The sequence below is a fragment of the Chionomys nivalis genome, chromosome 6 (assembly GCF_950005125.1).
Source record: "Chionomys nivalis chromosome 6, mChiNiv1.1, whole genome shotgun sequence".
NCBI classification, from domain to species: domain Eukaryota; kingdom Metazoa; phylum Chordata; class Mammalia; order Rodentia; family Cricetidae; genus Chionomys; species Chionomys nivalis.
Window position 1 is genome coordinate 102,195,033 of NC_080091.1, and position 22,457 is coordinate 102,217,489.

General features: G+C 46.8%; 1 protein-coding gene across 2 annotated transcripts in view; it reads right to left on the reverse strand.

The window, feature by feature from the left end:
* Lrrc8c (leucine rich repeat containing 8 VRAC subunit C) overlaps positions 1-22,457 on the reverse strand; it is a 79,969-nt gene that overhangs the window by 12,337 nt on the left and 45,175 nt on the right. For both annotated transcript variants that reach the window (XM_057772219.1, XM_057772218.1), the window contains one exon: positions 17,996-18,137. In XM_057772219.1, the coding sequence (XP_057628202.1) occupies positions 17,996-18,133 (138 nt within the window). In that variant the 5' untranslated portion in view covers positions 18,134-18,137. The remainder of the gene's footprint in view (positions 1-17,995; positions 18,138-22,457) is intronic.

Sequence of the window (22,457 nt, forward strand, 5' to 3'; positions counted from 1 at the left end):
AGCAACAAGTTGTCTAGATTCCCTTAGTGATGGTGTTTAAAACTGACAGAATGGTTAGGAAACAGCACATACTGCATGGAGAGTGTTTAGACCCAGAGAGCCAAAAGAGGGAAAAAAGTCTTAAGCAAATTGTAAAAGTTTAACTGGTTATTTAATAATATAAGTACTAGTTCAGGCTGTAGCTCAGTGTCAGAACCCCTACTTATCAGCACGCAGGAGATCCCGAGTGTGATATTTTGCAGCTCACACATGCAACCCAAAAATGGAATAGTTTGTCTTTATTGACTGTAAGAAGAAACAAGGCCATGCGCCCCCACCTTCCACCCCAGCATTGAACAATAGTTTGTTGTCTGGGTTATCTTTTTAGTGAAGATGCTCAAAACTTTCAAGATGGTCAGGGAGTAATGTGTGCACAGGGGAAGTTTTATATGTAGAAAACAAAAGAAAGAAAAACCAGACACAGATAACCACAGCCTCCTGCACACTCTACAGTCTCCTGCACACATCCTGCAGCCTCCTGCACACCCCACAGCCTTCTGCACACCCCGCAGCCTCCTGCACACCCCTGCAGCCTCCTGCACACCCCACAGCCTCCTGCACACCCCACAGCCTCCTGCACATGCCCACAGCCTCCTGCACACCCCACAGCCTCCTGCACACCCCACAGCCTCCTGCACACCCCACAGCCTCCTGCACACCCCACAGCCTCCTGCACACCCCACAGCCTCCTGCACATGCCCACAGCCTCCTGCACACCCCACAGTCTCCTGCACACCCCACAGCCTCCTGCACACCCCACAGCCTCCTGCACACCCCGCAGCCTCCTGCACACCCCGCAGCCTCCTGCACACCCCACAGCCTCCTGCACACCCCGCAGCCTCCTGCACACCCCACAGCCTCCTGCACACCCCGCAGCCTCCTGCACACCCCGCAGCCTCCTGCACACCCCGCAGCCTCCTGCATACCCCGCAGCCTCCTGCACATGCCCACAGCCTCCTGCACATGCCCACAGCCTCCTGCACACCCCACAGCCTCCTGCACATGCCCACAGCCTCCTGCACACACCTGTAGTCTCCCAGTTATCAGTGTCATAGAGTGGTGCGCTGGTTACAAGTTGTGGACCTACACTGATAGGTTCAGGAGTTTGTGTCACTGGGGATGGGAAGCAAGATGTCCTTGAAGGATGGTACAAAAACCTGGATCTTTCTCAGTGTGAAGAAAGTGCCAATCCTACATATTGTATTTGTGTGGATTTTGTCAGTTGTAAAAGATAACAATGATACAGATTGTATATATGTAAACTTAGTGGTAGAAGATTACAGTCATACACATTCTAAATGTTTCAAAGAAACCAGACTTCAGGCAATTTGTGGCTATAAATCAACAGGAATTTCTTGGCTTGAGAAATATGAAATGCCACTGGGACGGCATTCATTCCCACGTCATTATTACCCAGACCACGTGAAACCTAAATACTGCAGGTTCTGCAGAGACAGTCACCATGGCTTCTCATAGCGGCATCACGGACACAGAGAAGATCAGATGAGTAAATACAGTCTTTCCCCCAGGAGAACAAGCCCCAGCAGTGGGCACGGATACACGCACGCCTATAATTAGATGGCATTAACATCTGGAAGTGTCTGTCTGCTATCTGCCTTCTTCTGAGATAAAGCAATTTCTTATGCACATTCTCCACATCGCCAGAGCTAAGTGCTGACTGCTGAAGATTCAGAGAGTGCCGGAGTCGGGAGGCTGACACACAGACATTAAGACTGTCTCTGTGCTTTGATATTTGGCTTCATCACTACAATTCTTTCATCACCACAGATACTGATGCGTACGTTTCTGAGAGAGGTGACGCCATGGTGATGCCTGCCGTTTGTTGTTAATGCCTCTGACAACTGGTTGGCCTGGCACTTCCCAGCCATCTGCGGTGGGCTCATTTCCTGTATTTTGATTATGCTGACATTATCTGTCTTCTTTTGCTGAAGCACACAGCTTCCCAGCAAACAAGGAATTAGATTGAAAGCTTAGGGCGGGTATAGGAATTGGAGGGACTGATGATATTTTCCAAGTAGATCAGTGAACTACTGGATCCATTTCAATAGGAAACATCTATTTCAAAGTTAAAAACACACAGGAAAATTTAGTGGATATAAAAACCTACACTAATATATACTGTATATAACTACTCGGCTTGGCTTATGTCTTCGGTAAATTTGAGATATTTACCTACAATTATGTCCCTGAAACAATATAAGAAAAGCTACTTCTGAGGCGGCATGCAAGGACAGACTGACATCTTGTTCAGCAGCTACAGTTTGCTGCTAAGTCTGTAAGGGGGAATAGAATCAGAGAAATGGGGAATGTTTAAAGAAAAGACATAAATCTTCTGGCGTACCCACAATGTATCAACAGCACAGAGGATACTAGAAACACCCAAATAAATAAGAAAACCATTCAAAGAGGATTTTTTTAAAATGAAGATTATTTAATAAGTTTGCCATAATATTTGTCTATATGATAATAATATTCTATAGCTCCCAAGGAGTGTGATAATGCCAACTGCCAGGGTCCAATCTGTTGGAAGGAACAGACCATATTATTCTTAAAAGATTAGCTGTCTGTCATTCATTGTGACATCACAGGGGCCCACCATAAAGTAGGGGCTGTTACAATTGTTAGGCAGTTGTCTGAGCAGAGTTAGGCCTCCTCTTTGCTCTTGTTCCAGGGAGGGCCGGAGCTTCAGAGATGCTCATCTTTGAGGAGAACGATTTGACCTTCTGGTTGCCAGGGGTTAGCAGGTTTGAGTCTGAGCCCTGGATGTGTGACTGCTCTCCTTAAGGCTTCTCTTTGGAGCCCTCCTGTGTGGGGAGGGTTGTGTACAACATGGGAGATAGCGCTCTAGCCCCGAGCCACACCCTCAGCCCAGGAGTCATGTTCTGCAGCTTTTCCTTTCTCAGAGCTGACGTAACAGGATGATTCCAGCATTGCTCTGTCTTAGGGAGACAGTGGCCTGGGAGGACAGCTCAGATGGGGATGCCAGCCTTTCTCTGTTTTCTCCCCCCCCAACTTTCCATTTCTTTGCCAATTTACACAGCTCTGCCTGGTCTCTGCTTTGTTTTGTTGTTTGTTGTTGTTATTGTTTTGCTGTTCTGAGCATGACAGACCACAATACCAAGGAGGGTAGGTAGCTCCTCTTCCCCCTTTCTGAGACATTTACAGGAGAGAAAGTCCTTGTGACTTATGTGAGGTATGACCCAGTTCAGCAGGAGGGTGTTAGTGAGGACTGGGCCACAGCCTTGGCGTTAGCTAAATGGTTTTCTTGCCTGGCTTTCCCTCTATGACTGTACATCTTCTGCAATACTTCCCGCAGGAGAAGTATAGGCAGCCACTGGCAGAGATAAGCAGGTGGACACGTGACCTTGGATCCTGGAGCTCTCTTGGTCTCTGAGTGGTTTACCCAACTTGATCACACTTCAATCACATGGAAATGTCCCAAAGGAAGTGAAGGTACTTCGAAGTCTATAGCTAAAGAGGAAAAATGCTACCGATTTCTACTACACCTTGATTCATCTTTCAGAACAAAGCTGAAATAAGGGCTGGGGAGACGGCTCAGTGGGCAACCTAAGTTCAGATCTCCAGAACCCATACAGAAGCTGGGCACAGGGGCAAACATCTGTAACCCTAGCACCAGGAGGCAGAGGCAAACAGATCTCTGGAGTTCGTGGCCAGCCTGGTGTAAACAGCGAGTTTCAGAACAGTCAGAGACACACAGAACTTGTCTCAAAAAATTAATATAAGAAATTGATTGAGAAAAATACCTGAGGCCAACGTCTGGCTCCACTCTTAAGTCTTTACATCTTTATTCTTTCTATCAGGAAGTGCTACCCCATGTGTCTATCTCCATCCATCCATCATCCATCCATCCATCATCCATCATCCATCCATCCATCCATCATCCATCCATCCATCCATCATCCATCCATCCATCATCCATCCATCCATTCATCCATCATCCATTCACCCATCCATCCATCCATCATCCATCCATCATCCATCCATCATCCATCCATCATCCATCCATCCATCATCCATCCATCCATCCATCCATCATCCATCCATTCATTCATCCATCCATCCATCATCCATCCACCCATCCATCCATCATCCATCCATCATCCATCCATCCATCCATCCATCCATCCATCCATCCATCCATCCATCTCCCCGCTCAAAGTTGTTATTGGCTAGAATCCTTTATGTGAACATTTATGAAAACTTTAACCTAGTTTTACAAATCCCACCTTTTGTAATACCTTGTAATACTTTATTTCAGAAACATAGTTTATTCCTATATTCTTCTAATCGTGTGTAAAACATTAAGGGCTTTGATTTTCCAAGGTAGAATTAGTCTCCTTTCTCTGTTGTACAAATAAATCTGAAATTTATTTATAAATGTGTGTACTCCTATAAATAAATTTGAGATTTATTTATAGATATCCAATGTAGAAATTATAGCGTTTTAAGGAGTACACACATGAATTTCTACTCTGAGACAGTTTGAATATCTTTAGGACTCAATCCAAAGTTTGAGGTAGTCATCACCGAGCATGGTGCCTGCAGCTACAGGGTAAATGATGCAGTGAACAACTTAAGTGCTGCTTGGCCTCTGTAACAACTCCATACAACCCTCTGGGGCAGAGACGGAGTCTTAAATATTATGCACTCCCCACAGTTCCTCACACAGTCCTGGGAACTCAGTCAACATTCTGTTAATGTGCACCGATTTATCTGTACTTTCAGGAGTGCAAGTTTCACCGAACAGGGCTCTTCTCGCCCCAGACGGTCTCAAGGGAGAGCATCCACGTGCCAAGGATAAACTATCTCCCTTGGACTTCCACTGCACATCTTTCAAATTCCCTTCCGGTGCTGACAAGGATACTCTGTAAAAAGAAATGTAACAGTGCAAGACCACAGCCCTCAGGGATAAGACTGAGCCAGCATCATGAAGACCCAGCCGTTAGTGAAGAACACTGATATTTACATGAAACATGTCAAAAACGGGTGAACAAAAGCAAGGCCTCAAAGTTCACTTAAAAACTGGCTTAGGATAGAGACTGGAGAGGGAGACTGGTGAGGGACTGGAGAGGGAGACTGGCGAGGGACTGGAGAGGGAGCTGGCGAGGGACTGGAGAGGGAGCTGGAGAGAGTGCTTGCTGCTCTTCCTGAGGACCTCAGTTTGGTTCAGCATCATGTCGTGTGATTATTAATACGTGTGTTTGTTATCTTCTACCACTAAGTTTACACAAATACAATCTGTATGGTTTTATCTTTTACCACTGACAAAATTCACACAAATACAATATGTAGGATTGGCACCTTCTTCACACTGAGAAAGATCCAGGTTTTTGTACCATCCTTCATGGACATCTTGCTTCCCATCCCCAGTGACACAAACTCCTGAACCTATCAGTGTAGGTCCACAACTTGTAACCAGTGCACCACTCTATGATACTGATAACTGGGAGGCTGTGGGTGTGTGAACTAGGCTGTGGGCATGTGCAGGAGGCTGTGAGTGTGTGCATGAGGCATCATGTCGTACGGCTCACAACCACCCGTAACCACAGCTCCAGAGAACCCGATTCCCTCTCTGGCCTCGTGGACATGCACACATGAGACACACACACACCAGAATAAAATATTCTTTAAAATTGCTTTAGAATAAAAAAGATGTTTTCCCCTGAAAATAGATGAAGGGTTTAAGGCTCAGGTCAGCTCATTAAAATCCAACCCAAGGGAACAAGGTCACTTATGACACTATAGAACCCGAGCACAGCAGATAATGTCTATCTGGAAATATGACATGTAACATCTAGGTAATGATAAAATTAGGGCTCTAGACTTCCCTGCCATGGTCCTGTTTTACTTTCCCAGTTGCTATGTTACAGCAGATTATATACTCGCATTCAGAGCTAGATTCACCAATTAGAGAACACACACACATGAGCAAAACTAAATAGACTCAGCGGGTTGTAGCTGTGTGTGTCCACCGCGAAAGGGACCACTCTGCCTCACGCTTGCAGTCCCTGCCACAGTCCCTTGGTTCTCCGTGTGGATCGTTCCTTTGTGGATGCCCACAGGCTCCTCTCTGTTCCCTTGTTCTACTCCGCTTGACCACTCTATGGCTTCACTCTTTCACAGGACTTAAGTCTCAAGTTGTATTTCAGATGTACTTGCTGGTTTTCATGCAAGGAGCTGGATTTTTTTCAAAAAATCCCTCTGTCTCTCTGTCTCTCTCTGTGTGTTTGCATGCGGTTGCCATGGTACTCATGTGGAGATCAGAGGGCGACCTCAAGGTTCAAGCCCTCACATTCCACATTGCGACAGGCTCCTCCCTCCCTCGCAGGGGCTCATGTCAGGCTGGGCAGCCCCTTAGCTCCTGGGGCCTCCCACGTCTCCACTTCCTGTCTCACTATTGAAGCGTCTGAGTGACTGTGCCAGGCTTTACTTGGGTTCTAGGACTCAAACTCTGGTCCTCCACATGCACACAAGTGTTCTAACCCACCGAGCCATCTGCCCAGTCTGGGTGCAGACATTTTTATCACTACTGAATCCTCGTGATGCACACTCCCGTGCCCCTCCCCCACACTTCTGAAGGGGATCTCCAGTAACAGAATCTCATGACCTAACGTAACATTCCAGAAGGGTCTTGACTAAATCTCTATTCTAGGAAGCACAGGTGAGGCCTAAGCCACCGATACTTTTCCTTACGGAAGTCTGCTGTGATTCCCACTACAGCTCATGTAGCGAGGGCTTGATCCCCAGGGCAGCAGTGTTCAGAGGCAGGTTCGGGGGCTGGATCATTAGGGCTCTGATCTCATCAATATACTCATCCAGTGATGGATAAAAGGCTACTGGAGGTGCAGGAAACTTAAATGGGGTCTGTGGAGGAAACGGAGCCCATGCGGGCATGCATGCAATCCAACACTCCCGGGTGCTTTCCCAATGCTATCACATGCTCGCTGTCAGTAGCCGGCTAATGGGTGCCATCAGTAACTCTCTGCTCATTTCCTAAATCCACTCTGTTAAGCAGTTACATGTGTTTGCTGCTGGTTTCCATTTTAGGGTATAGGGATAAACCCCACAGATGGGGCCCGGTCTTATTAAGTTTATAATCTTATACATTGGATATAGATTCTTTAAAACTGCACTGGCGCTTTGCCTGCATGAGAGTATTGGATCCCCCAAAACAGAGAGGTGTGAGCTGCCATGTGGGTGCTGGGAACTGAACCCGGGTCCTCCGCAAAAGCAGCCAGTGCTCCTAACTGCTGAACCAACTCTCCAGACCCTGGATATATATTCTTACAATTGAATTCTACAGTAAGGGACGATGTATCCTCAGAGCAGGTAATTTTCCCCCTTATGAAACTTAGTGCTAATGACATCTATTCGTGAAGTACAATAAAAAATGATTACAAAGCCATTTCCAAGTCCACATTTGAAAAGAGGGATGAGATCTGGAAAGAATGCGTGATGCAGTCTAGAAGGGGAGCAGGAAAATCCTTCATAGGGAGGGGAGAATTGAGTGTGTGCCTGCGCACATGTGTGCACACGCATGCATTTGTACAAGGCTGTCATGTATGAAGACATGCAGGGAAGGGGACCAACTGTGCATGCTCTCGAACGGAGATACATCATCACTCTGTGTGGTCCCCGTCTTCCCTCATGCTGCTCCCCTTCTGTCTTTTCATTCTTCAAATCATTCTTTCCCATTATCAGGATGAAAAAGAATTCATTTGGGGGAAGTGTATGAAGTCTCTCAAGAAAAATCTAGCTAGAATTTTATTAGTATTGCTGTGGATCTAATTCTGGGAACTGGATGTGTTTATAGCTTTGCTTCTGTGTGATCTGAAATGTGTATCATCTATTTATTCAAATACATCTCATGTTTTCACTGGACACCTAAATGTTTCCTGCGAAGGTCTTGTCTATTGACAGCTGGCTGGTTTCCCAGATACTCGGTTTCTCCTTTGTTTTACAATGGCATTTTTTTTCCTTATAAGTTTTTTACTTGGTATGTATCTTTCTAGCTGATAGCATTAATTACTCAATACATTCATTTATCCTTTTGCCGAGACAGAATCTCATGTACCCAGGTTGTGTCTCTGTAACCAAGGCTGCTCATGAAATCCCCATCCCTTTGTCTGATCTTTGCAATGCTGGGGTTACTGACATGCGAAGCCACGCCTGACTCATTCACCTATTACATGCAGTGAGTTCCTGGCCCCAAGGATGACCTGTGGATTGCCTTTACCCAGCTCTCCAGGGCTTCACAAAGAACAGGAACCCACATGTTATTCTCAGTCCATCTGATACCATGCAATGCCGCGTACCATATCACACACGAATGTTAGATATTCCTAAAGGACGGGAATTATGAAATGTGCGGAAAATTAGCCTAAGGAGAAGCAGTAGCAGCACACATTGTATGAACTGAAAGGCTCCAGACACGAGCTAGAAACTTCCCAGCTGGCAATTGAAACGTGGCTCAGCTTTAACCTACTCACCACAGAGCCTCTGATTCCTGAGGGGACACAAGCATGGCCAGTGTTCTGGGGTGGGTGGAGTGGAGAGGAAGAATGGACCTGAAGTCAGAAGGACTGAGGAAGCAGTCACCACCTCGAGGAGAAATTCAAGGTCATTCCCCTCTCTGCTTCCACCCCATCTTCTTCCTTTTATTTTACTGTCTGCCCCTGGGCAGGCCTGAAACTCACTATGTAGCCCAGGCTAGCTTCCAGCTTGTACCAGTCCTCCCGTCTCTGCCTTCTAAGTGCTGGGCCGACATGAACTACCACATGGAGCTGACCCAGATCTTTAAACAGCGGTTTTAAGGACTCACACACACAAACAGCAACAGAGACTAAACACATGATAAATCTCTTTGGTCTCACACAGAGAAAAGCATGGTGTTCTATCAGCACCTTGTGATTCGACAGAAAAGATATTAAGAGATAGTAGGCACTGGGCGTAGCGGCTCACACCTTTAATCCCAGCACTCAGGAGGCAGGCGGATCTCTGTGAGTTCAAGGCTAGCCTAGTCTATAAAGAGAGTTCCAGGTCGTCCAGGGCTGTTACACAGAGAAATACCCTGTCTCAACTCCCAACCAGTCCCGCCAAAGAAACAAGCAATAAAATAATATCAATCTACAATGTCGAGGGAAAGGGAAATTATTCACTGTCTGGCAATGCATGGTACCAGAGGGTCTAATAACAGCACCTGGATTCCTGCCCTTTGCCAAACCCGAGAGAGAGATGAAAGGCAGCTCATACCTTACTCTGGGTATCAGGAACTCCCTGGACTTTAAGTTGTCACAGTGGGAAGAAGAGAAGCAAAGTCCCAAGCACAACCAAGTACATTGAACTGAATAACCCACAAGGACACGGGGGTCCTAAGGCGGCAAGATTTCCACCGCAGGGTGGAGCGGGGCTTTGGAATCATGTTGCCTTCACGGTTCTCTACAGTCACGGCACACGAGAAGACCCTTTGATACAAATCTCACAGCTGAAATGATGTTTATTTAACAGCCCAAAGTTCCAAGTAGATGGTACAGAGAAATTTATACGTATCTTAGATGAGGTCTTTGATTTTGTTTTTCTCTTGCAGACAAGGTATCTGTACCCAGGCTGGCATCAAGTATATGGTACTCCACCTGCCCCAGCTCCCAAGTGTGAGCCCAGTCTGAGTCTCTACACCCAACTGAAGTCTTATTTTAAACCTGCTTATTGGTGCTTTTGCTATTTTCCAGGATATTGAACTTTACCTTAAACTAAGGCTGTGTAAGAACTTTTGGGCTTCACCTATAGAAAAAGCAAAATTCAGAGCACAGCATTCAAACGAAGTTCTGTGAAATCACTCCGAAGTTCATGACTTCTCCTGCCTGGACTCTCCAGGAGCTGCCTGTGAGCATTTTTACCCAAAGTCCTTTGCCTTAGCTTGATAGAGAAGTAGAGATGAACTTCCATGTGAACCAGAAACCAAAGTGGCCCCCACAACTCTGCTTTGCAAGCTGACAGCATGAACCTGTCGGCTGGTTTGCCTCAGTGCTTGGACTAACCTGTCCCCTCTCAGTGCTCGGACCAACATCCCCCCCACCCCCGCTCGGACTAAACCCACTGAAATACTTTGGAAAATGGTCTCAAGTCATTGAAATAATTCTCCTGTGGCCCCCACCCAGCTTGGAGAGCAGGAAATGCTGTTCCTGTGTAACAATCACAGGGCAGGTCCCTGGGGTTTCCCGGGACTTGCATCACCCAATTCCTGTTTCTGGCCCCTAACTGCTCACTCTATATTTGTACCAGGCTGCCGTCTGCTGCTGTGCATTTGGTTTACAAGATAACCTGGAGTCACTGAAATCTAAAATAATCTGTTTTTCCAGGAAGCAGCGGACTGACCTTTCAGGATTTGGTCTGCTTTACCGAGTGTGCCGAGCGTCTGAATAGTGCTGTTGATAGCACAAGGCTGGGTGTTTATCCTGTGGGTCCTTGAGGGTGAATAACCGTACGGGAATAGGATACGCACACTCCTAGACTCTCTTGGCTTATGAAGAATTGATTCCTGTTTCTTCTGCGGACTGGTGTCACGTAAGGAATGCTACTTCCACATGTTTTTCTGCCACTGTAGTTTTGAAATAGCTACTTGCTTAGAAATGAGTAAATATTTGTCAGACAAATAAGACAAGAGTTGATTCTAAGTTTTGCGTTTCAGGGCAGGAAAGAGCCTAACCAATAGCCCCTTTATAGATGATGTCACTCCCCAGTGCTATATATGTGAACAGTATATTTTAGGGGCAAACACAAGCAAGCATGACTGGTCACAGAGGAAGCAGTTTTCAAGAGGCTCAGGCTGCAGGGTTATTATTCCACTGTCAGTCAACAGCCCAACCTCTATGGATTTCGCCCTGCTGTGTGTTCTAACCTAGGAATTAATCTGTTTTGTAAGGAAGGCCAGAGAGGACTGCATCCTCCTTCTTCATGGGGAGCAGCGAGGCACTAAGCACCTTTTAGCTGGTTTATTATCGCCGTGGAGACGAGAAAGGAATGCGAGCTGCACAGAGGCCCTTTGTGTTTTAGGATTTGTCAGTTACTAAGCCAGTTTCAGAGCATTCCCGCCGCACGGCCTGAATGGGAGCATATGGAGAACACTTTCCCAGGAACAGCATGTCCATGGCGGAGCGGCTCCTGGGCGCTTTTAAATCCTTCTTTAATAATTTATTGCAGCCCCCCCCAGGTTTCTTTAATGCAGAAGCTATTATCTTATAGCAGACAAAAGTGAACAGTCTTTTTAAAAAATTGAATCTGTAAGACAGACACTCTATAACTTCATATCCCCGCACTGGCCTCACGTCCCCCATTATCACTTTCTGCTTTTTGTTTTAAATAAAGTTTCATACAGTGAAGTTTGGACATGTGTAAACCCCTCCCCCAATATTCCACACCAGTGTGTGTAGGGCAAATATTCCACAGGGTGTATGTATGAGCTAGAGCAGGGGTTCTCAACCTGAGGGTCTTGACCCCTTAGGGGTAGCATGCCCTCCATATCAGATACTTACACTATGATTCACAACAGTAGCAAAATTACAACCACGCAGTAGCAGCTAAACCATTTTATGGTTGGGGTCACCATGAGGAACTGTATTAAGAGGTTGCAGCATTAGGAGAACCACTGGGCTAGAGAGAGGGGTCCTGAGAGCTGGTTAGCTTCTGCCTATACCCATATTCTCAGCCGGGCAAGCCATCCCAACTTTTATCCTTCCAAATCCTTATCTAAGAAACAGGATTTCTCTTGCTACAGGCTCATACTAGAAGAAGTCCATATGGATTCGAGTGCGGATCGCTTACAGGCTACTCAGTAGCAGTGCTGCTAGCATTCTGGCTAAAGGGATTCTAGTCTTGACTCCGCCCTCAAGATGGCACCCGGGCTTCTGACACTGTGGATCCCAGGAGGGTCTGTGAAATGACCAGGCTGCTTCCTGCTTACGCTGACTTTTCTTCCCATTTTCATACTATTTGAGAATTCACTAGATCGTCTTCTCTTCAAGTTCTTAACTTCCTGTGACTGAGATGCCGGCACCACGCTAAATATTCTCACTAGTCATTGAGATGCATACACTGCAAAGGGTCACTTTATGTATCCTCAAGATCTCCAGACTGCTGACACTGGGGTTTGGGCTGGGCTGTGTCGGAATGAGTTCTGAACTCTGCAGACTTGGTACTGTGATGCAATGTTCTCACTTCTCGGAAAGGTGGCATCTCAGAGTACACTGTATCTGGTCCACTGGCATCAGATTCCTTCTCAAGGGCTGTAAAGATTAAACAACATGTGCAGAAGGTCCAGGCTAATTAACCTATCTTCTGGGAGTCACAAAAGCAGGGGTGGGTGGTCCTAGGGCTTCTGCACCATAGGCAGGATGGGGATCTGCTGCAGACAGATACTGTCATGTTGTAACAAAAGGAGGCTTAAAGTATGCTTGACCAGTCCCTCCCCCAAGCCTCCAACACTTCAGACACCTCTCCTGAGTGATGCCCATTGGAGACACTACTTTATTTTTTGAGAGATTTTCTCATGTAGCCCAGGCTGGGCTTGCACTTGTTACATAGCCGAGGATGCCCTTGAATTTGATCTTCCTGCCTCCACCTCTCCAAGCCTGGTCTATGTGGTGCTGGGGATGGAACCCAGGGCTTTGAGCATGCTAGACAAGCATTCTGCTAAACGAGCCGACCCCCAGTTGCATTACAGATATTTTGGTGGGCATATTCTCTCCTGATTTGGTTTCCAGAGAAGGGTTACTTCTCCCGGATTTCTGAGTTCTCTTTTCTGTTCTCTCTCCAGCCCTGGAAACCCTGGAATGTGGTTTTGTTAGGAAGCTCCTACCCTGTGTTGGAGCTCCTCACAGTCAGAAATAGATGTGCAGTCTTCCTGTTGACCCAGGCACCTTCCTTTACTTCCCAAAGTGGCCATTGCTAATCTTTGTCCCGTTCTTTGAGGTCTACATGGCACTACTTCCCTCGGTACCATTTCCTGTCATCCGCAGCCAAGCCACACGTCTCCCCAGATGTTTTTCCTTTTATACCACAGAGAAACCAATCCACAAAGGCCCATCTTTCTGTGTCCCTTCCAAATAAAAGACATCGTCGTTCCCTTCTGGTAGCTGATGCTCCCAGTCAAGGGTTTCCTGCCCCAATCATGGGGGACCCTTCTACCTGGACACATCGTGTCCTCACTCCTGGAGACGAGTATTCCCTGCACTCCTCTCTCCTCTCCCTCTGCAGGATCTCCAATCTCCGCCTAATGCTTGGCTCCGAGTCTGCATCTGTCTCCATCACTTCCTGACCACCCTTCATGCAGCCACCTATGCATTCAATATCACAACCCGGGTGCCTGACATGTAACTCGGACGTAACATGCTCAAAACCGAACCTTTTCAGTTGCTCAGGTCTGAAAACCTTAGAGACATCACCATCGCTTTTGTCCTCACATTTAACGTTCAATCATCCAGAAACGCTTGGCCTGCTTCCCTCAATACACCCATGACGACTGCTCCCAATCTGGTCTGAGGCACTAGGTTAATATCTGGATTACAGTACTGGCTTCCAAGTAAACCAGTGATGCATGCTCCCTTCCTTTGCACCTGGACTGCACCTTGAGCTCCCATGCGAAAGTGCCTCGGTCTTGCTCGCTCTCTCTTCTATCTAGACAAGGGCAAGCCACACCCCCAAAGCTTAGGTTCATGAGACACTCTCACTACGTAGCTCTGACTGGTCTGAAACTTGCTTCCTGACCTTGGGCTTTTTTGTGATCCTTCTGACCCTTGCATGCTGAGATTACAAGCATGCCACCTTGCCTAGGCTTACACTGATTTTCCACAGTTGGAGTGGTCTTGTCAAAAATACCATCTCATGTCAGGTGTGGTAGCACACACCTTTAATCCCAGCACTTGGTAGGCCTAGGCCTCTCTGTGAGTTCAAGGTCAGCCTGCTCCACAGAGTGAGTTCCAGGACAGCCAGGGCTACATAGTGAGACCATGTCTCAAAAGAACCAAAACAAATAAATACTTAGGCAGGTTGGTAGGTAAGTAGGAAGAAAAAAAGCAAGATGGACGGATGGACAAACAGATAGATAAACAGAGTGTAGTGGGAGCTGTGGGCCTCTTCCCACAGCCCAGCTCATGGCTACCTGGCTAGCTTTACCCAAAATAACAACACACAAACTGTATTCTTTTAAACACTGCTTGGCTAATTCTCATATCCTGATCAACTCATCTCTAATAATCTGTGTAGCACCAGTCTTACCGGGAAAGATTCAGCATGTCTGACCTGGCGGCTTGCTTCATCGCATCTGCCCTGGCGATGAGCTGCATGGCGTCTGTCTCTGAGAGGAGCTATCGAGTCTGAGCTCACTTCCTCTTCCTCCTAGCATTCTGTTCTGTTTACTCCACTCACCTATGTTCTAACCTATGAGGGCCAAGCAGTTTCTTTATTTTTTAACCAATGACCTTCCTCCATCAACAGAGAGATAATACCACCTCGTGAAAACCCTCTGCTCAGGATGGTCCAAGTGGGTCCTATCTCATTTGAGCAAAGCCACCCTCAGAAGTTGACAAAGTTCTGCATGACGTGACTGCTGCTAACCTCTCAGGTGCCAGTGTTACCTTTACTGTGCCAGGGAAACCTTTGCTTGCTTGGGTCACTGTCAGGGGCTTCCTAGGTTTGCCTCATCTCACACGGTACTGGAATCACTTACAGAAAGGACTAAGTGGCAGCTTGTACCCACAGCTTCAAGCCCTGAGCTTTGTCCTTGACAGAGAATCTACCAACGGTCTGTAGGTGAAGTGGTCTACACTGGTCTCTGAGCATCTCCCTTCTCCCTCTTGCCAGGTGTATATGACAGGACAGTCTATACCTCTGCTTGGACACACATGCTCCCTCCAAGTCAGAGAAGTCCAGCAATATGGCTCCCTGTCAGGCATGTATTGCTCTTTCAGCTTAGACAAGCTGACCAATCAGTGGTGACTTAGAATCTAAGTGCTGCTGCCCAGTAACAGAATTGAAACTTTACCTGTATCAGGTCTCCAGAGGAACAGAAGGATGAGGAGTGAGGGGATACAACTTCAGGAAGTGAAGGATCAACACACTCTATCCCCCTGCTCCAACTTTTAGCCTGGAGTGTTCCTTCCAGCTACCTGTTCCTGCCCATCTTCCACTCCTTGGCCCAAATCTTTACTTGATGACTTCCCCTGGGTCTTTCTCCCATCTGAGTGCCGGAGTTTTCTGTTGCCCTTCCTGCATTCTAATTTTTTCTAACAATTGCATTTTATTCATAAATTGCAATTCTGTGGTTTTGGCTACCTGCTGTTGATTGTGGTCCTAAAATATTAAATGGAAATTTCAGAAGTAAGTGATTCATACATTTTAAATTGCACGTCACACTGAGCAGTGTGGTATTAATTGCTTACTAATGGCCTTGGTTTTCAGGGTAACTGTGGGGACATCTGGGCACTTGCATTCCTGTAGCCCATATTTTCATAAAATATAATGAATAAATTTTATTTAATAAAATAAAACTCAAAATGACCTTTGAGTACCAGAAGAAGCAATGGATAACTTGAAAGCCCCAAGAGAAGTCTCAGTTTAACAGGGAAAGGAAACAAAAAGATTTGCTGCGGTTGCTAAGATCCATATAATGTGAGAACAAACAGGAAACACCAGGCGTGGTGGAGCCTTTCAGAACACACTGGAGGTCTTGCATGCATCTATCGCCTCTCGGTTCATAACTGACTCACTGTGCTTATTCTCTTATTTCCTTTCCCTCAGCTCGAGGCACATTCTGATGATTCAGTGCATGTGCTCTCGCATGTGCTGCAGGAAGAGCACAGTTGTCTGAAGTCAGGACTCTTCTACCATTGCTTCTTAGGATCCAGCTCTGCTCGCTGGTCAGGCTCGGCAGCAAGTGCCCTTCCCTGCTGAGTCATCTCGCCAGCCAGAGGTTTCTGTCTCCGCCTTCCTTCCTCCACTGTCAATTCTTAGTAGAGAAGAGCTTGGCACACAGGTTATTTTATTTATGAATTAATCTGTTTTCCCTCTGTTTTAGACTTTGGTTTCTCCTTGGTATTCTATTCTGAGTGGGTGGGGAGAAGGAAAGTGTGTTTGTTTGTTTTGAGACATGGTTTCGCATAGCTCAGGCTAGCCTGGAACTCATTACATTGCTAAGGATGCCCTTGATTCCACTCCTCCTGGTTCCAATTTCCAAGTGCTAGGATTCTGAGTGTTTACTACCAGGCTAGCTAGCAAAATGTTTTTACTGTTCAAATAAAGCAAAATGAGCATGATATTAGAGACTAAGAACAAGGACTCTGGATCCAAATCACTTGGGTTAAAGAAGGGCTGTGCCGCCCACAGGGAAGTTCCCTTTAACCTCCGTGTACTTAGGACAGTGACAGCTCCTATCTGAGAGCTGGCACGAGGAAGGAATGACTTGCCACAGGAGTGACATGTCCAGAAAGACACCCGGCACACAGGCAATGTTAGGATGCACTTTAACGATTAACAATACCAAATCTTTAAAGGCCTTTATTTCTACACTGTATTATTTCTGGAGATTTTTCTTTCTTCCTACTTCTTGCAGGCCATTCTTTCTGAAGGTCCCACCCAACCATAGCCTCTAACTTCCATCCACTTGTCCAACCACTGAACTAAGGCTTCTAAGGGTCAGATGTTACTTTTCTCTCCTTAGTCGGTGAGTTCGGTGGGAGTTGTCTGCTGTTGTTACCCACTCCTCCTGAGCCTGGGACTCTCCTGTTCTCCACCCGGCCTTACACCTCCCATCCCTCCCACAAGAACCCTCCAGTGCTGTTCAGGGCATTTTTTCCCTCCCACCTTTTCTTTGGATGATTCCACTTCCAGGCACCACACTGACATCATCCGAAGGACACCCAATCTGTAGCAGTCCTTCTGAAGGTTTCCCACGCATGCTGTGTTCTTTGTTTCACTTCCTCCCCATCCTGGCACCTTCTCCCTGCCCTTTCCCTACCCCTCCAGCTCCCACCCTCTAGCTAGCCAATTCTTCAATTAGTATTGCAACAATTCCCTTTTTCCCCTTTCTAGACTAAGCTGAGTTTCTTCCTCTGCACTTCCTTCCTACCTGTGGCACCGGCATCACTAACCGTCTCTTCTGCTTGCCTGTCAGCTCCCCTCAGAAATCAACTACACACAGTATCTAGGCCCTGTGAGTGCGGGGCCTGGCACAGTAACAGGCACAAAGATGTATCTGTGTAGATGGGTACACGGCTTCTATGCAGAATGCATTTGTGACTGAGTTATGCTTTAACTCAGAGCTAAACACCGAGGGCACCTTGGCCTCTCCCAAAAATATCAATTCTCCCAGAAAAAAACACAGGCTCAAGCATAAGAGGCAAAGAAAAGCAAAAGGCTGTACATGACAATGGAAGTGGCCCTGCGAATGGGTCACTGTGAAGGCTGTGAAAGTCAAGGAGCCCTTCTGGATGTTAATGACGTCAAACCTCACTTGAGTAAGCGGCTTCCTTGAATTCTAGCACAGCTCCATCTCACCAGGAAAGCTTAGCAAATGAATTTTCAGGCTCTATGTCATGATTACCAATGCCATAGATAGCTAGAGAAGACTGCCTGTCGGTTACCTGCAACCCCCACCCCTATGTAGCCAGCTCACCCCCTAGCAGCCAGCTTACATGCCCCCTCATGCAGCCAGCTCATCCCCCCCCAATGCAGCCAGCTTGCTCCTCTCCCTCCCTACCTCTTCCACCCCCACTTTCTGCCCCGTACAATGCTGGAGATTGAACCCAGGGTCTCGAGTTGTATTCCAGGCATCCCCCACCAGCAAGCTCCGTTCCCAGTCCAGAAGAGCCAGCACTTCAGCTGCCCCCTTTGGCTTCCAGTCCTCCGAGGGTCGGGCACTTACCTGCAAAGTACATCCGAACACTCCGATCATCAGCATGGCCACCGAGAGGTAATCCGTGAACACATCCCACCAGGGCTTCAGCACCCGGAAGGCAGGCTGCTGCTCGGAGAACTGCCGGAACTCTGTCACGGGAATCATGGTTCTGAGAGAGGAGAGAACACTGGTGAATTAACACTTCTTTGGACATCACAGAGGGCGTTTCTGTCTGTTTTTTAAGCAACATTTGAAGTGCTTTTGTGAATTGCAGGAGCAGGACCTTGTGGAGCCAAAGGGCTTCCAAAACACACAGTGCTCCTGAGCCAGGGAGGGACCACCAACGGGAGAACTGAAGAGAGCCGCAGACAGCTGAGTTATCGTCTGGTAGCCATGCTGCCTCTGTGCTCTGTGGACAAAGCCAGGTAACCCTGGATCCTCATTTCCCTCAAGTGTAGCATGAAGATGCTGCCATGGGGATGGTGTCCGCGCTTTGAAATACCTTTCCTATTCTGTGTGTCATTTGTGTCCATTTGTTACAGCTTTATGGGGACAGATTAGTGGGTGCTTCCCTCAGTTCAGGGAGACGGGAAACCATGTGGCTCCACGGCCATTGTCCAGTAGTAGACTGTGTGTGTGTTTGTGTGTGATTTCCTCCACATCTTTTTTTGCCTAAATGCCTTTGCTTCAATTCCTTTTCCATTTCTTACATATCATATTCCATTGTGAATCTTAAACACATCCTGATTTTCTATTCTGAGAAATTAGTTTATCCTGGAAACTCGCTACACTTTGGGTAACTGTTACCTAGAGTGTTAATCCAGGTATGGCCGCCAGCCTGTGGTGCTTTGAGAGGAGGAAGATCTTTAAGAGGTCAGGCTCAACAGAGGGAAATTAGGTCGCTGTGAGCGTCCCTTGAAGGGACCCCAGTGCTGGCTTCTCTCTCGGTTTTCCTTGCCTGCCATGTGCTCCTCCCTAGATGTGATTCCACGCCAAAGACGCCAAAGCAATAGGCAAACAGGCGCTGGACTAAAGTGTTTAAAACCATGACCCATGGTCTTTCGAAGATGATTTATCCCAGCGTGTTTGTTCCAGTGATACAAGATGAACATAAAAATGGATTCTCTATAAAAATGACCGCTGAAGGCGCACCATCCTCACAAAGCCTCGGGAGCTGCGGAAGAGGAGGCAGGAAGGAGATGGGAGGTGTTATGAAGCGCAGTTTCCTCGACAGAACGTGGCACCTACAACTATGAACACATATGCACCGTGGACACCAGCACATGGCTTGATGAGACTGGGCCCTAATACATTCCACTGTGAGCTGGGGCGGGGCTGTGAGGCCCAAGGTTGCCTCAGGAGCTCTCAGAGGTAGCTCTCAGAGGTTGCTGGAGGAGGAAACTGAGCCAGAGTCTGCTGTAAGAACAGCAAGTGCTCTTCAGTGCTGAGCCACCTCTCCAGTCCTTCCTCCAAATGTTTAAAACCTACTGCTATGTAAACAACAGCAGAGGAATACACATGGTGACCCCGAGGTTCTGGGGAAGGGAAATGGGCACATTCTCTTCTTCTCTTCTCTCAGATGCCCATTCTCAGAGCCTTCACTGTGACCCAGAACTCCTGTGGATTTGTTGGTGGCCACTGTTGAAAAGCTACCATAATGTTCATTCTGTCTTGCTGCTTTAAAACTATCTACTTTTTGTTTTGTTTTGAGACAGGGCCTCTCTACATAGCCCTGGCTGTCCTGGAACACACTATGTAGACCAGGCTGGACTCCAAATCATAGAGATTCACCTACCGAGTGCTGGGACTTAAGGTGTGCACCACCACAGTCAACTACAACTGTTTCTTAAACAATTCGGGCTTTGCTCTTTTGAGTTTATTCATTAATGACGCTGGGAATTTCAGCCCTCAGCTCTGCTAGCCTGTTGTCTACTTGACATCTGAGCAGCACTGAAGTGAGTTTTCCATCTTATTGAAACATAATTTTAGGCTAACCCCACCAGCCACCACCAGTTCCTGAGAGCTGAGTCTACTCTGTTATACACGTACAATGTTCTAGTTACACATGTGTCCTGGTCCACTTTATGTTGCGCACCGGTTCTTTCATGGGTTTGGTTGTTTTGTCTTTCACAAGTTTCCACAACCTTTGAAAGAACTGGGCTCATTCACTCAGGTAGCAGACAATTTCAGGAAGGAAAAAATATGCCATAGCGGAGCAGTGGGCTCTCAGCCTTGTTCTTCCTTTCATGCCCAAAATGTAATGAGACTCACAAAGTGTTTGCTATGCTCTTGAATACTGAACAGTAGATGTAAAAACCACAAATTTTTTAAAGCATGCATTCATGTATGAAAAAGTAAAGTACAATATGAAAAGTGTTGATTGCACATTAACGAATGTTTCTCATGAAAGTCAATCAACAAGACTATGAATTCAAAAATGGGAAAAAATCCTCATCACATGTCTACATATATTACTATGAAAAGTCAAATGTTCCAAAACATCAGATGGAAGTATTTTTCACTTTTGCAAATTTCCCCAATATCTAAATAGAGATGCCAGCTGTATTCTCAGGTCTGGGTCTGAAGTCAGCGTGCTGTGACATGCTGTTTGGGCTAAAATGCATGAGACTGAACACAGCCTCACAAAAATGTGAGTTCGGAAATACAAGGACTATGCTAATAGCTTTCATGTAACTGTGGATATTTATTTCTGAGACCTTGACTAGTTAGTTACAACATGGACAATAGGGAGGTAGCAATGAGTCTCACTATAAAGACTTCTTACAGGCCCAGAGAGTATTAAATGGGCATCAGCTGATACATAGGGGGCTAGAACCAAGCAGGTAGCAAGGTTTAAGCTTGACTAGAGGGTGGCCTGTTGTCTCTATTGATTATACTTTGTATCTTTCTCTTCTGAAATGTAATGTTCACCCAGCTACAAGCCCTTTGTGGCCAATGCAGAGGCACCAGCTGGTTATAGATACAGCCCAATGTCACTTAAGGGGCATGAGACCTGCCTGCAGGGCTGCCCCAGATCACCAGGCATGATTGCCAAACAGGTAGCAACCCTGACTACAGGCTGGTGTAGCCAAGGAGGCAAGCAGCATTCTTCCTTGCTTTAGGCTAAACTAATCAGTTAGAGCCAGCTCCACTGAGTTCATGAACGCTGGAGAAAGGCAGAGGCTCCATGGGTGCCCAGCATGAGGAAGCCAGCTATTGACAGGAACATATGGAATGTTTTCAGGCTGGACTAAACCTAGCTAATGTTTTACTTTAGCATCTCCTTATGGTTGACCGGCATGAATGGCAACGGACTGAGTATTTCACCAAAGTTATCTTTACAACCACACTGTCTTTTATGGGACGGTGGCCCAGGACCTTCTTTGTTGTTCTGCCAATCTTACAAGCTTTCAGTATGGGGCTGGGGAGACAGGCTCAGCAATTAGGAACATGGCTGCTCTTCTAGAGGACAGGTTTCCAGCACCCACACAGTAGCTCTCAATGGCCTGCAACTCCAGCTCTAAGGGATCCGATGCCCTTTTCTGTCTCCAAGGGCACTGCACACATGTAGCGCATACACATACTTGCAGGCAAAAGACCCATGCCACACAACAAACCAACTTTTATTATACAGAGGGCACAACGCTAACTTTGAGTTTTTTACAGATCTAGAAAGTTCCTTGAGGGACATATGTGTGTACATACCCACAGGAGCAAAGCTGAGAAGACACCTTACAGAGAGAACAAGGGCAAGATGCAACTGAGAGGTTCCTGGGGACTTTATGGTTGATGGGCACAGATGACACTGAGGTGACTGGGAGAATTCAATGACACTGAGTCAAAGGGACATGGGAAACTGAGTTAAGGACAAAAACAGGTTGGTCAGTGTGTACCTAAAAACACCACCCTCCTCCCCTTCCAGTCTGGTGCCTTGATCTCGACTTATGAAAAGTACCTTCCACACTACTGATTTTGCATCATCAGCAACAAAGGCAAATGACAAATTAGCATCACAAAATGCTAGTCTCACAGGTCTGGGCTAGTGGGTTCCATGAGCTACCAAGGCAGAGGTTCCCTGCTCCGTCTTGATAGCTTTCCTTGAAAAGGCAAGGGTCTGGAACACACAGCATGTGAGACTCCCTGAGCGCTTGGCGGAGGTGTCTCCTAGGTATCACACTTTACTGTGGGAAATAAAGGTGAACTAAGGAGCCAAAGCAAGCTTGTGAGGTGTGCTGGTCTCAAAGACAATGGTCCCCATAGGGGCAGCACTATTAGGAGGTGTGGCCTTGTTGGACGAAGCGTGTCCCTGTGGAGGTGGGCGCTGAGGTCTCATATATGCGCAAGCCACATCCAGTGAGCCAGTTCACTTCCTGTTGCCTGAGAGTCAAGATGTAGAAGTCTCAGCTCCTTCGCTAGCACCATGTCTGTCTATACGTTGTCATGCTTCCTACCATGACAATAGTGGACTAAACCTCTGAAACTGTAAGTG